This window comes from Hyperolius riggenbachi, chromosome 6 (assembly GCF_040937935.1).
Source record: "Hyperolius riggenbachi isolate aHypRig1 chromosome 6, aHypRig1.pri, whole genome shotgun sequence".
NCBI classification, from domain to species: Eukaryota; Metazoa; Chordata; class Amphibia; order Anura; family Hyperoliidae; genus Hyperolius; species Hyperolius riggenbachi.
The window spans coordinates 279,469,219-279,484,413 of record NC_090651.1 but is presented as its reverse complement, the minus strand read 5'-3'; the positions used below and the strand labels follow the sequence as shown (position 1 = coordinate 279,484,413).

At 42.7% G+C, this 15,195-nt stretch overlaps 1 protein-coding gene across 9 annotated transcripts in view; it reads right to left on the bottom strand.

The window, feature by feature from the left end:
• Positions 1–15,195, bottom strand: part of CADM1 (cell adhesion molecule 1) — a 539,770-nt gene that overhangs the window by 126,988 nt on the left and 397,587 nt on the right. For all 9 annotated transcript variants that reach the window (XM_068240925.1, XM_068240926.1, XM_068240927.1 and 6 more), the window contains one exon: positions 6,154–6,326. In XM_068240925.1, the coding sequence (XP_068097026.1) occupies positions 6,154–6,326 (173 nt within the window). The remainder of the gene's footprint in view (positions 1–6,153; positions 6,327–15,195) is intronic.

Below are 15,195 nucleotides of genomic sequence, written 5' to 3'. Positions count from 1 at the left end.
GTCAGTTTTATGGAGGTTGCCCTCTTTACTTTGTACAGTGAGATTTAAAGCTTTGTGCTTCTTATTTGTTTCATTTTCTTTGTCAATTTTTTTTGTGTGGATATGGTCTTGTAAGCACCTAGCCCTTCTACCCCCCTGGTTGCTACTACACGATGGGTCACTCTCTGCCTTTGGGGCACAATTGAAGAGCCAGGGCCAGACGGAAGTGTCACTATAAGGAGGGGAACTTCCCAATTTTTGCCAGCTATTGGTTATTCTAATGAGACATACTTCTAGTGGGCAGGGTCAGACTGACCACCAGTGGTGTGCTAAAGGGCAGCTTATACAACTCCATCATTGAAGGTGTGTGTGTGTGTGCGTGCGTGCGTGCGTGTTTATCTACTGTGGGCAATAAATACACACCAACATGGGGGGCTTTAAGTGTTGCCTGCGATGAAGAGATTATAATCACAAAAGGCAAGTTCTATTGCCTTGTCATACTCCATTTTTTGAGGATATCGCATTACATGGATTCAGTGCCCAGATTGACAGTCTTGGGGCATCCATTCTATCAGCAAAGAACTAGACAGAAACTCATAACACAGCAGAAAAGGCCAGGGATCATTTCATAACTAACATTTTAAAGCATATATCATATTTAGAAAAATAATAATGTTTATTAAAAAATAAATAAAAAAAAAGTATCTGGTGCGATTGTTGCTGTGATCCTCGCTATAAAACGTACCTACTTCCGCCACACCCTCCACAATGTGAACCTCGCCCCCTGCAGTGATATAAGGAGCAAGAGGGCGGAGGTGAATGCACTGCATTGGCCGATGGTCAGTATACAGGAGTGGCTTCAGGAGGGAGGACAGTAGCCTCTTCCCCGGACATTACAGAGGGAGCTCAGAGGAAGAAGTGACCAGAAACTGCAAATCTTCAGGGAACAGACCACTATTACCTGCTGCATCAGGTAATTTGTATTTTAATTGCAAAAAATATGTCTTTGAGAACATATTTTAAAACAGATTTTTGGGAAAAAGAGGTTAAATATATCAACGATTTAAATTACAGTGCTAAAACATGTCCTTGAACTTGGGCTTAAACCAAAAAAATCTATTGCAAATGGGCAAGAATTTTATTATTTATGCCTTTATTGTTATAACTGTGCCGGTTACAGCCATTTAACATCAGTGAGGATATCTTAATCATTAATTGTTGCAAGTTTCTCCATTTATTTCAAAGTAGTCTCTCCTTTGCTGCCAACTATCTGCTAAGTCGCTAGCAACTGGAATTTATCAGTGTTCTGTGCCATGGACTCTGTTACTGGCAACAGATGCTGTCTATTGTTTCTATTAGAAGCAACAAATCATTGCCTGAGAGCTTGCTACAAATTGCTAATGAAAGAGCTTTGCAGTTTGTACAAATCTCTGTTATTATGTTGTCTGTATAAACTCTGGAGCTTAAAGCCAAAGCTAAAAGGTTCTCTGAAATCCAGCAGACGTGGTCCTGGCATTGGTCGGACCTCATACTGAGAGCACAGCTTCCCTGACACCTGAGGTTGCTTTCCTGTCTCACGTAACAGGACACCATAGTTCAAGCCTCGTACACACGAGGTACAAAAGTCACAAGCAACATATAAAAAAAAAAAGAAAAGCAGCGACAGCTCATCGCCAGGTCCCTCTGTGCAGCAGCCGTACACACGTCGCACAGAGGGACAGAGATGCGGCGGAAGCTGTCGCCGAAGGTTCCTCCCCCCGCCGGAAGCTCTGTGCATGGAGCATGGGTTGCTGTCGCTAGTCCGCATACACACGCGGTACGCGTGGCGGACTAGCGACAGTTGCGGTGAAGTTGCTGGCGACAGCTAGGACTAGCGACGGTTCGTGGCGCGTGCCTCATACACACGGGGGACCTGTCGCCGCAACACACGCGTGCCCCGTGTGTATGCACCATCAGAATCTAAACTGCTAGGAAATTCTATTGTTAAAGATGTTTAACCACTTCACCCCAAGGCGGTTTTTACCCTAACGGACAAGAGCGATTTAGACCTTTCAGTGCTCATCCCTTTCATTTGCGAATAGCTTAATCACTACTAATCACAATGAAATGATATATTGATCTATATCTTGTTTTTTTCACCACCAATTGGGCTTTTTGGGGTTGATATTTGTTTTCAGTAATTACTTTATTTTCTATGCATTTTAAAGGGAAATGCAAGGAAAAAATGAGAAAATACACTATTTCTCCAATTTCATTCCCTATGGTGTTAATATAAACACTGCTACTGTACATAAAACCCACACATTGTATCTGCCTATTTGTCCTGGTTATCACAAGATTTTAATTATGCCCCTAGTACAAAGTATGGTGACAATATATAATTTGGAAATAAAGGTGTATTTTTTCTTTGGTATTTTTTTTCCACTATTTTCACATGCACGGGAATGCACGTGCACCCGCGGGAGTGCGCACGTGCAGGGGCGTAGCAATAGGGGGTGCAGAGGTAGCGACCGCATCGGGGTCCTGTACTGGTAATAATCACTTCTATAGATGCTTTAAATAGTAGTAATCCTTAACACACTGTTCCCCAACCCCTTCTTGCACCTCTGACACTGTGGTTGTCCTTGGCAGGTTTTGGTGCGCCGTATCAATTGTTATGTATAGAGTGCTTGGGGGGGCCCCATGTAAAACTTGCACCAGGGCCCACAGCTCTTTAGCTACGCCACTGCGCACGTGCACAGCGGCAGCAGCACTGTCTGACTTATAAAAACGTTAAGAGGCTCTAGCAGGACGTTTTTATAAGTCAGCATGTCATTAAGTGGTTAACACATTCAGAGACTGTTGCAGGTCTACTGTCCTCTTAAAGGGGAACTGTAATGTAAATAACTGTTCTTTTCCATCACTAGGTGGTGCTAAAATTCCAGCGATCGCTGGTAGCAGAGTTACATCTTTCCCTACTATCCATGGCAGCCTGGAGGGGGAATAGTAATTAACGCCACCTAGTGGTTGCGCCCGGCTAACGGAAGAGTACCAAAATAACAATAAAATTGCTTATTTTGAACAATATTTATTTGTAGATTATTTAATCAGTGTTTGCCCATTGTAAAATCTTTCCTGTCCCCGATTTACATTCTGAAATGTATCACTGGCAGTGACATTTTTAGTTCTGCCAGGTGATCTGTACGGAATGTTTGCTGCACAGAGGGAGATACTGGTTGCTTGGCAGTTGGAAAAAAAGCAGTTATTTCCCAAAGTGCAACGAGGTTCACAGACAGCAAACTGTCAGGACCATGGCTGTGACATCCCACTGTGGGAGGAGTTTCATCACAATATCAGCCACACAGATCCCCCTGATGATCTATCCGAGAAAAGGTAAAGATTTCTCGTGGGAAAGGGGGTATCAGCCACTGATTAAGATGAAGTTCAATCCTGGGGTAAAGTTCCTCTTTAAAGGTTGAGCTGACAGCTCTGTTCGCTCCACAATCATCATCGACAGACTGTAGTAACAAGTGTGTGAGCAAAATACAACACTAAATTTATGCTCTTGCAGTGTTCAAAAATAGAGTCAGAGCAGTGCATTACTAGTTTGACTTCTGACTTTATGCTTTCTTGACAGAAAAGGGATGGGGGAGGGGGTTAGATTAACCCCCAGTATATGTAGCCAGATAAACCCCCCAAGTATAGGAAGCCAGAACCCCCTCCAGTATATATAACCAGACAAACCCCCCAGTATAGGAAGCCAGAGCCCCCCCTCCAGTATATGTAACCAAATAAGCCCCCCAGTATAGGAAGCCAGAGCCCCCCCCCAGTATAGGAAGCCAGAGCCCCCCCTCCGTATATATGTAACCAGATAACCCCCCAGTATAGGAAGCCAGAGCCCCCCCCCCCAGTATATGTAACCAGATACCCCCCCCCCCCCCAGCATAGTAAGCCAGATCCCCCCCTCCAGTATATGCAACCAAATAAACCCCCAGTATAGGAAGCCAGAGCCCCCCCCCCCAGTATATATAACCAGATAAACACCACAGCATAGGAAGCCAGAGCCCCCCCTTAGGATATGTAACCAGATAAACCCCCCATTATAGGAAGCCAGAGCCCCCCCCCTTAGTATATGTAACCAGATAAACCCCCCAGTATAGGAAGCCAGAGCCCCCCCACCCCATGTATGTAACTAGATAAACCCCCCATTATAGGAAGCCAGAGCCCCTCCCCAGTATATATAACCAGATAAACCCCCCAGTATAGGAAGCCAGAGCCCCCCCCCAAGGATAAACACCCCCTCCAGTATATGTAACCAAATAAACCCCCAGTATAGGAAGCCAAAGCCCCCCCCCCCCCAGTATATATAACCAGATAAACACCACAGTATAGGAAGCCAGAGCCCCCCCCCCCCCCCCCGGATATGTAACCAGATAAACCCCGCATTATAGGAAGCCAGAGCCCCCCCCCCCAGGATATGTAACCAGATAAACCCCCCATTATAGGAAGCCAGAGCCCCCCCCCCCCCAGTATATGTAACCAGATAAACCCCCCATTATAGGAAGCCAGAGCCCCCCGTATATGTAACCAGATAAACCCCCAGTATAGGAAGCCAGAGCCCCCCACCCCACATATGTAACCAGATAAACCCCCCCAGTATAGGAAGCCAGAGCCACCCCATATATGTAACCAGATAAACCTCCCAGTACAGGAAGCCAGAGCCCCCCAGTATATGTAACCAGATAAACCCCCAGTATAGGAAGCCAGAGCTCCCCCCAGTATATGTAACCAGATAAAGCCCCCAGTACAGGAAGCCAGAGCCCCCCCCCCCCCAGTATATGTAACCAGATAAACCCCCCCCCCCCCCAGTATAGGAAGCCAGAGCCCCCCCTCCATATATGTAACCAGATAAACCCCCCAGTACAGGAAGCCAGAGCCCCTCCAGTATACAGTATGTAATCAGATAAACCCCCAGTATAGGAAGCCAGAGCCCCCCTCCCCAGTATATGTAACCAGATAAACCCCCCAGTATATGAAGCCAGAGCCCCCCCCCCAGTATATGTAACCAGATAAACACCCCAGTATAGGAAGCCAGAGCCCCCCCCCCCCCAGGATATGTAACCAGATAAACCCCCCATTATAGGAAGGCAAAGAGCCCCCCAGTATATGTAGCCAGATAAACCCCCCAGTATAGGAACCCAGAGCCCCAGTATATGTAGCCAGATAAACCCCCCAGTATAGGAAGCCAGATAAACCCCCCAGTATAGGAAGCCAGAGCCGAAGCCCCCCCCTCCGTCCCTAGTATATGTAGCCAGATAATAAACCCCCCAGTATAGGAAGCCAGAGGCCCCCTCCCCCTCAGTATATATAGCCAGATAAACCCCCCAGTATAGGAAGCCAGACCTGCCCCTCCCCAGTATATGTGGCCAGATAATAAACTCCTCAGTATAGGAAGCCAGAGGGCTCCACAGTAATGTATACATATTAAAATTGCCCCCCCTCCCCCGCACACCATGCCGAGTAGCGAGAAGAGTGCTGGAGAGAAGTGACATACCTCTCAGGTCTCCACCATCTGTCTACATCCATGTGCCCCCATCATTATGATTACAGTGCCCTCTCTCATCATGTAACTCACACGTTGAGAGAGGGCGCTGTAGTGATGGATACAAGAATGCTAGGAGGAAGGTAGACCATTGGTGGAGTCCGGAGAGGTGTATCACTCCCCTTCAGCACTACGCTAACTACTCTGCTCTCCAAGGGGGGTGCCGCAGGCCTACTACAGACCCCTCTATTTCTAACCAAGATCATCACTCCTCCACCTTGCCTATGGACCCATAGCAGATGCTATGGTTGCAATGGTAATCCCTACACCACTAGAGGCAGATATGCAATTTTGCCAACCCATATTTAGCATGTGCAAATTACAGTAGCTGATAACCAACTGGATGAGTAGGAGTTTAAATTTGATTGGATGTGGTAGAATACTGCACTATTCACACGGTTAGCAGAGCTAAAGGGCATGTGATGTAAATATTAATTGTTTATTTTACTAATGCATTTGGGTTCAGTCAGTGCTGCACATTGTGATCATTAGGCTGTGCTGAAAGGTCCACTTTAGAAAGCAGATTCTTCCCAATTCTAATTCAAAGAACGGACCAGGGTAACGTAGCATTATACTGGGTCATCAACACTTACCGTACACGTAGAGCGTATAGTCGGCTGAGGCGCTGCCCACGCTGTTCGACGCCTCGCAGCGATACGTGCCATTATCAGTTTTGTTTAGGCTGCTGATGTACAGTTTGTCTTCGTCAATGATGACATGGTCTGAAAGTTCATCATCTACTCGCATCCATATGACTTTATCTGGCCTGAAATCACACAAGGCGACACATCAGAACTGATTAACGATCTCTAAAAACCCACAATTAGCAGCAAAACCATCTCAGCTTAATAGCCTACATCGTATATGTAAAACATATGGTATAAAAGAAACAACCTTGCAATATTATCAAGTGCTCTAGGAAACTAATTTAACAAACCTCTGTAAGTGTGTAATTGCTTGTTATTAACAAGGAGCGTTGCTGTGTTCCCAGGAAAAGATTTCCATGCAAAACTATTTTATTATGGCTGGAGGTTTATGGAGATAAATGCCACCGAAAAATACCTGTTTAAAGCAACCCTTTCACTTTTTCACACGTAACTAGGTGATATTACATAGTTTTTCATAATACAGTATAGCTGTTCCTATGCCAATAGACACTTTAAAGCGGATCCAAGATGAAAAACTAACTATAACAAGTAACTTGTCTTTATATACTATCTAAAGTTTAGATAGTGCTTGAATTAGGATCAGAGCCTTCTCTTTCCAGAAGAATGTGAATTTCTTTATTCTCGCTTCAGTTTAGTTAGTAGTAGCTGGATGACACAGGAGACCTGGGTTTGAATCTCGGCTCCTCCTGTCCAGTAAGCCGGCACCTATTTAGTAAGAGACCTTGTGCAAGAATCCTTAGCACTGCTAGAATCCCTAACACTGTTGATGTAGAGCGCACCCTAGTGGCTGCTGCTCCCTCAGCTTGAGTCTGCCAGGAGAAGAGCGCAATATAAATGTTATTTGTCTTGTTTAAGCGCCAGTATTTGAAAAGCTCTTGCTAATGTAATGCTATGTGTGATTTTAAAAAATATCACATTGTCAAGCAAGATCACACACATGTAGCATTACATTTGCAGTGCTTTTCAAATAACTTTTGCTTAGAAATCTTAGAAGCCTTAACTGAGCCTTACAAAGTTTAAAAAAAAGTATGTAGCTGTGATAAACCCCATGGATACCTAGACATACAGGCTTAAGGGCCTGTTTCCACTACACGCAGATTCTGCATGCAGAAAACTGACTCCAATGAATGCCTATGGGAAATCTGCATCAGAAAAATCGCGTTCAGTGGAAACAGGCCCATAGGCTTTCATTGGAGTCAGTTTTCTGCATGCAGAATCTGCGTGTAGTGGAAACAGGCCCTAAAGGATACCCGAGGTGACATGTGACATAATGAAATAGACATGTTTGTTCAGTGCCTAGCACACAAATAACTGCTGAGTTCCTTTTTTTTCTTTCTCTGCCTGAAAGAGTTAAATATCAGGTATGTAAGTGGCTGACTCAGTCCTGACTCAGACAGGAAGTGACTACAGAGTGACCCTCACTGATAAGAAATTCCCCTTTTTACCTCGTTCTTGCTCTCAGAAGTCATTTTCTGCTAGGAAAGTGTTTTATAGTTGGAATTTCTTATCTGTGAGGGTCACACTGTAGTCACTTCCTGTCTGAGTCAGCCACTTACATACCTGATATTTAACTCTTTCAGGCAGAGAAAGAAAAAAAATGGAACAGAGCATAGTGATTTGTGTACTAGGCACTCTACATACACATGTCTATCTCATCATGTCACATGTCACTTCAGGTATCCTTTAAGATTTCATCTGCTTGGCTAGCTTTCTTATAAAAGACTGATGTCTTACAGATGCTTATTCATACGTCCTGTTTAGTCCTGTCTCTGCATGTAGACTCATGGTTTATACTGTAATGCAGGGATGAAAAAAAATAAAAAAATATAGCCTGACATCTACTTTTCTTACTACTTTGGGTGTCACATGGCCACACTTAATTGACCCACCCTTTAGCCGAATATAGAGCAGAGAGAAAGCAGGCTGTACCTAAAGAGAGTCTGAAGCCAAAATAATTTGCTTTTTTTTATAGCTCACTTATGTTAAGCTTATAGATGTAAGCCACTGCACCAATGGTGGATAAGATGTGCCAGAATCACCTCTGGAGTCACAAGTATACTGTCGATCACTCCTTAAGATTCGCACCATCTAAAAATGTCTTTTATTATAATTCAATAAAACATAACAAACAGGTTAAAATGCATGTGGGTCTGTGCAATATGACGACGCACAGGCGTTTCGGGCCATAGCAGGTCCTTTCTCAAATCATGGCCGGCCCACATGGGCCGGCCATGTGATTTATAACATTTTTGGCAGTTTGGAGTTTGTGGTTGATTGGACAGCCATTTCGACACTAAGGCAGAGATCAAATTTTCAAAAGCTAGAGGCTCAATCCCTTGCTACAGGGGAGAGGGATAGTAGGAGTAGCTGGAACCCACTATGCTGACCTGTTGGAGCATTCAGATATGTTCTCCAAAAAATCTCCAAATATTGCAAGTTGACTGTTAACCACCATAAACACGTACATAAAAACAGATAACAGATAAAAAGAGCATGATAGTTGTATTGTGTTTGCAAAGTTCTCACTATTGGCATTGCACACTCTGCAGCAACACAGCGATGTGAATGGTGCCATAGAAAACCATGACAAACCACAAGCACTGCATTCTGCATGTGATATGTAGTACACATAGAAAGAAGTGTGCAATGGCAGCTTACAGATTTCTCTGCTTTATGTGACAGCCCATGACTCTTGCCTGTAATGCTTTAACCATGTTCATGGCGAAGACATGTAAAGATGCTTTATCAAGTATTGCTATTGTTAAATATTAGCTTTTTTCCAACTTTTCCTTATTTTTCACAGTACATCCATCCTTTTCTATGCCTTATTCCATCTCTCCTCGTGGGAAATCAGGAAACTATCTATACTTTCACTGGAACTCCAGCTAACTTTAAGCCATGACCTCTGGATAAGACCGATTGCAAAATGGGACCAATCTTTCATCAGCAGTTGCCTGATTCAGCCCAAATTTTGATGGATTTCAGTGCAGATGATATGTAATCACAATGGCGTCCATGATCAACTATAAATGAGAATCGACCCAGACACTCAAGGATATATAATTCATGTATTTAATCTGCAGATATACCTACGTTTTGTATTACATATTTGTGAGTATATTTACAAATCTATTATAGGAGCATTTATCCCCATGTAACCAGGGCTGGAAAATATGCACAACTCAAAATCACTTGTAAACCAATTGGGAAATGACAAATAATTCCCACATATAAACATACTACATCAGGAGCTTTTGAGAATGTAATGGTCTTCTGAAAAGTCTATTTATGCATGGAGATTGCGCTTTTAACTTCAGGGAGTTCTGCATAATCTGTGGTGCAATCCTTGTTAACTGCTGACAAGGACTCCAGACAACAAACACCTTCAGCATACTCAAAACAATAGTATGACCCACAAATGACAGCATGGTTAAAGGTGCGTACACACGCACTACTAAAGAGAACGATGGGTCCGTTAGACCCTCCCGCTGGGTGGTCGTTCTTCCGACAGTAGCGCGTGTGTTCAGTCTGTCTGCAGACTGATAAGGCTGTTTCTGAACGATCCGCGGATCATTCAGAAACAGCCTTATCAGTCTGCAGACAGACTGTACACACGCACTACTGTCGGGAGAACGACCACCCAGCGGGATGGTCTGACGGACCCGTCGTTCTCTTTAGTAGTGCGTGTGTACACACCTTAAGAAGCAGTGGCATACAGCCAAGGGTCACAGTGCAAATTTTTACAATGGCCTGGCCTGCCAACTTTTGTGTACAAGTAATATTGCCTGTTTACACATTACAAGTTCCCAAAGTACCCGTTTATCTACTCTGAATGCTGCTATTGCATTTTATTCATAGCTGCTAAAAATGATATTAAAATCTTCTAGTGAGCTCTTCTGAACTGTGTGCATGTTTGAAGCAGAGAGAGCTCACTTGCAGCTCAGCGAAGAATGTAACAACTGTGAAAAGTAAACAAAAGATAATGCTACCTCCGCTGTGGATGTGGATCATAGGCTGAAGGAGCATTCCACTGCAGAGCAAAGCGCTGTGTTTAACTGTTTGAATGCTGTTCTGCTACATTTTTTTTCCTGGCAGTAGGTTTAAAGTGGACCAGAATTCTAGCACAGGACAGAAGGAAAACAGAGAAATGCATTCATTATGTATTCAGAGAGTTTAGGCTGTCGAATTCCCCCTCATTTGTGTCTAATCTCAAATTGTAATTTGAACCTCCCTTGTGTCACCTGACTGCTTATGGCAGATAAGCCCATTTGAAAGTGCAGGCTGTAAACAATATGTCTGCTTCCATGAGTCAGGAAGTAGAAACTGCACAGATTTATTTTAGGATTTGTTGAGCTGTAACAAATACATATTTTTTTGTTTAAAGGTTATTATACTGTTGTGCATCTTTTAGAGCAGAGAGGAGGTCTGAGTTCAGGTCCACTTTAAAGAGACTCTGTAACAAAATGTTCATCCTTATTTCTTCTATCCTATAAGTTCCTATACCTGTTCAAATGTGCTCTGTCTAACTGCAGCCTTTCCTATTTGCACAGTGGCTGTATTATCTCTGTTACAGTATATGATCTAATCTTCTCTCCTCTGTCGGGCTGAGGCAGTCAGGCTGGAATGTGCTGGGCTGCTTGTGATTGGCTAGAAGCTATACACACCCTCTCCAGGCCCCCTGCACACTCTGTATGACTCACACACTCAGCCTATCACTTGCTATGTCTTTTGTTTGTAAACACTGGATAAAAATGGCAATTACAAGCCAGGATTGCAGCAGGGAGTGGCAGAAACAGCACAGAGGGGCCCAGGAGAACATAATGAATAGAATGGTATGCTTTTTATTGTAAGAATTTTAGAGTACAGATTCTCTTTAATGCTGTACGTAATCATCTAGAGCAAAGAAGAAATGCTGGATTTCATACCACTTTAATTCTTATATGCATCAAAACAGGACTAATGTACACTGAAAGCTCATTCACACGAGGGGAATGCAGTGGTTGCACCTTATATCACAATGCATGGGCATCTGTGGCACTTTTCAATGTGAGGCTGACCCCAATTATGCTGATGGTGCGCCATGCTGTACTGCATATAGTATATATGAGCCCAGAGTAGATGTGGTATGAACGAGAGGTTAAATATGGCATTCACAAGCTAAAATAATGGACTCCAAGGATAAGAGGAGGAACTTGTCTTCCTGGAAATGATCTAACTACAGTTATGTTTTGTGGGTAAAACCACATTGGACACATTTGTGATGCTCAGTATCAAGGTTCCAAAAGTCGCATGCGCTCAAACAACCATATACAAACGCACAGAATACTTGTGGGCATGTGAAATCTCAAGGAAAATATGTTCCTAAATGGTTCATGGGTATAAGAACCATAATTTCTGATTGTCAATACAGTTATCAATACTGTATGGGCCAGCAGCGGGGAGTCACATACCATCCCCCACCTTGATTACTGAGACTATGCCACCCACTGCAATGCCCCATCATAGCAATGGCTAAAATAACAAATAGACATGCCCAAAAATTCCCATTCTAATGCTTAACCAATAACCCTTCCTAAATGTTTCCTTCTTCCTGATGCCTAGCTTTAAAGGACAAATAAATACAGAGGGATATGGGGGCTGCCATATTTATTAGCTCTTAAAGAGACTCCGTAACAAACATTACAAAGTTTTTTCTACCATCCTACAAGTTCCTAAACCTGTTCTAATGTGCTCTGGCTTGCTGCAGCACTTTCTACTTTCACTGTCTCTGTAATAAATCAATGTATCTTTCCCCTGTCAGACTTGTCGCCCTGTGTCTGGAAGGCTGCCAACTCTTCTGTGCTGGTCTGTTTATGCACACCCCTCCAGACCCCTCTCTGCACACTCCAGTGTGTGTGTGTGTCATTTACATAAGCCAGCAGGTCTCTGCTATCTTATCAGTGATAGAAGAGAGCTGGATAAAAATCCTCCTCTGTTAGGCTGTGAAAGGAGCTGGGCTGACACATACTGAGGAATTAGACAGGAAGAAAGGATCAGCCTCACAGCCTGTCACTAGTATTCAGTGCAGGAGAGCTGAAGGGGACAGAAGGTAAAAACACACAAGTGATCTCTTGAGATACAAACGGAAGGGTGTATACAGCCTGCTTGTGTATGGGTGTATTTTCTATGTGTGGACATACTGTACATCAACCTACTTCCTGTTTTGGTGGCCATTTTGTTTGTTTACAAACAAACTTTTTAAACCTGTTTTTGACTACTTTTAATGCGGCGGGGAGCGGCGAAATTGTGACAGAGGGGAATAGGAGATGTCCCCTAACACACTGGTATGTTTACTTTTGTGCGATTTTAACAATACAGATTCTCTTTAAGCAACACTGGTTGCCTGGCTGTCCTACTAATCCTCTTCCTCTAATACGTTTAGCCATAGACCCTGGACAAGCATGCAGCAGATCAGGTGTTTGACATTATTGTCGGATCTGCCAAGAGTAGCTGCATGCTTGTTTCTGGTGTTGTTCAGACATTATTGCAGCCAAATAGATCAGCAGGGCTGCCAGGCAACTGGTATGGTTTACCCACTTTATGGCAACACGACATATATATATATGTCCAATGTATTTGTGGAAAGTGCTCTACCAGTTTGTTAATAATGTGTCGCATTTTTATCATTTTAACCGTGACAAGTTGTAGAATACATTTCGGGGCGTCTTAAAGCTTGGCTTCACGTCACAAAAAAATAAATAAAAAACAGGTAGGGACAAACTCAATCAAAACAGAAAAAGTCAATTTAAAAATTTTGATCACACTTGGGAAAGTTGTAGGAAAACTACAAGAGACATATGTGGTAACATTTTAAACGTGATAGGTAGTAGAATAAAGTTTAAGAGTTTTAACGTTGTAAATGTGCTTACATCCTTTGGATCCTCATTGTTTTTAATGTGTTTTTAATTCTGTGTCGTTTTAGACAATTGCTCTGACAAGGTGTCCTAATAAACTTTATATTATATTGGCAAGTGAGGCTTGATTAAACTTTTTCTACAAATTGATTCACTAAGTTCATAACTTGAGTTGCAGGCCCACGGCAGATACAACTTGCATATGTAATTACTGGAGAAGGATCAAAAAATCCCCTTCCTTATATAGTGCAAAAATATTGCCTATTTCGTGAGGGCCATTATTCTCTCCTTTTTTAAATATGTATGCCATGAGGGTATATTACTATTATTTTTGCAAATAATGTCTTGTAATTGATAGTGTACAATGAGAAAACGAAAAACAGAAAATAGATACCTTTATTTCCAAATACAATATTGCCACCATACATTGTGCTAGGAACATAATCTAAATGTTGTTATAACCAGGATGGATAAGCAAATAAAATGTGTGGGTTTAACGTATAGTTAGCACTGTTTATTGTAAAGCTATACTGGATGTAAATGGAGAAATAGTGTGTTTTTTCTATTTTTTCACTTATTTTCCTTTTAAAATGCATAGAAAATAAGGTAATTATCAAACAAAATTATTACACACTAAAAGCCTAATTTGTCCTGAAAAAAACAATATATAGATCAGTTAGGTGTGATAAGTGGTAATAAAGTTATTGGTGAATGAATGGGATCAGCGCCGATATGTGAACATTGCTCTCATCCTGAAGGGGTTAAAAGGAAATAAATATGGCAGCCTCCATATTCTTCTTACTACAGTTGTCCTTTAAAGGAGAACTTTAGTGAGAGGGATATGGAGGCTGTCATATTTATTTCCTTTTAAGCAATACCAGTTGCCTGGCAGCCCTGCTGGTCTATTTGGCTGAAGAAGTGTCTGAATCACACCAGGAACAAGCATGCAGCTAATCTTGTCATATCTGTCTAATTTGTCAGAAACACCTGATCTCCTGCATGCTTGTTCAGGGCCTATGGTTGAAAGTATTCCAGGCAGAGGATTAGCTGAATAGCCAGGCAACTGGCATTGCTTAAAAGGAAATAAATATGGCAGCCTCCATATACCTCTCACTACAGTTCTCCTTTAACCTCCCCAAATATTTAACCCTTCTTGATGCCCAACCTTAACCCCCACCTGACTGTTGAATCCTTCCTGACATCTAACCAAGCCTTCTTGTTATAACTGATAAAACGAACCTCATGCTATCCTCAATTGTAACCCTCCTAAAGAACACCTAACATTAACCACTCACCCTTTTTTTTTAAATTATTATTATTTAGTATTTATATAGTGCCAACATCTTATGCAGCGCTGTACAGAGTATATATTGCGTTGTCACTTAACTGTCCCTCAGAGGGGCTCACAATCTAATCCCTACCACAGCCATATGCCTATGTATTGTGTAGTGTAGTGTATGTATGGTAGTCTAGGGCCAAGTTTTATAGGAAGCCAATTAACCTATCTGTATGTTTTTGGGATGTGGGGGGAAACCGGAGTGCCCCGGAAGAAACCCACGCAAACACGGGGAGAACATACAAACTCCTTGTAGATGTTGACCTGGCTGGGATTCGAAAGGGTACCCAGAGTTGCAAGGCGTAGATAACCACTACGCCACCATGCTACCCACCTTTATATAAATGCATCTTTGTTGTCCTTATTATCAGCACCAAATCCAAGCACCAGGAGAAAGTATCTTGACAGGCAAATTAACCCCCTCACTGCCAAAAAACCCTCCTTGGGTACTGGTATCAACTGTGTTATCAGTACTTTCTATTTGAAACCTCCCATACTACTCCTGACCCAGAAGGACAAGGCTCCTTTTATCTATCTGAGATTAATTAGATAAAGTTCATTGTCTTAATGAATAACAAAGTTTATCACATCCAGAAAGGAACCCAAAACCCTGTAATTTAACACCCTCTAAAATGCACCCTCAGGATTGCAGCTGATACATACAGGTGGTAGAAAGTGTCTATACAGCTATTCTCCACTACTACTTTGCTCCTGATAGTTGAGGGAGTACGAGGGCAG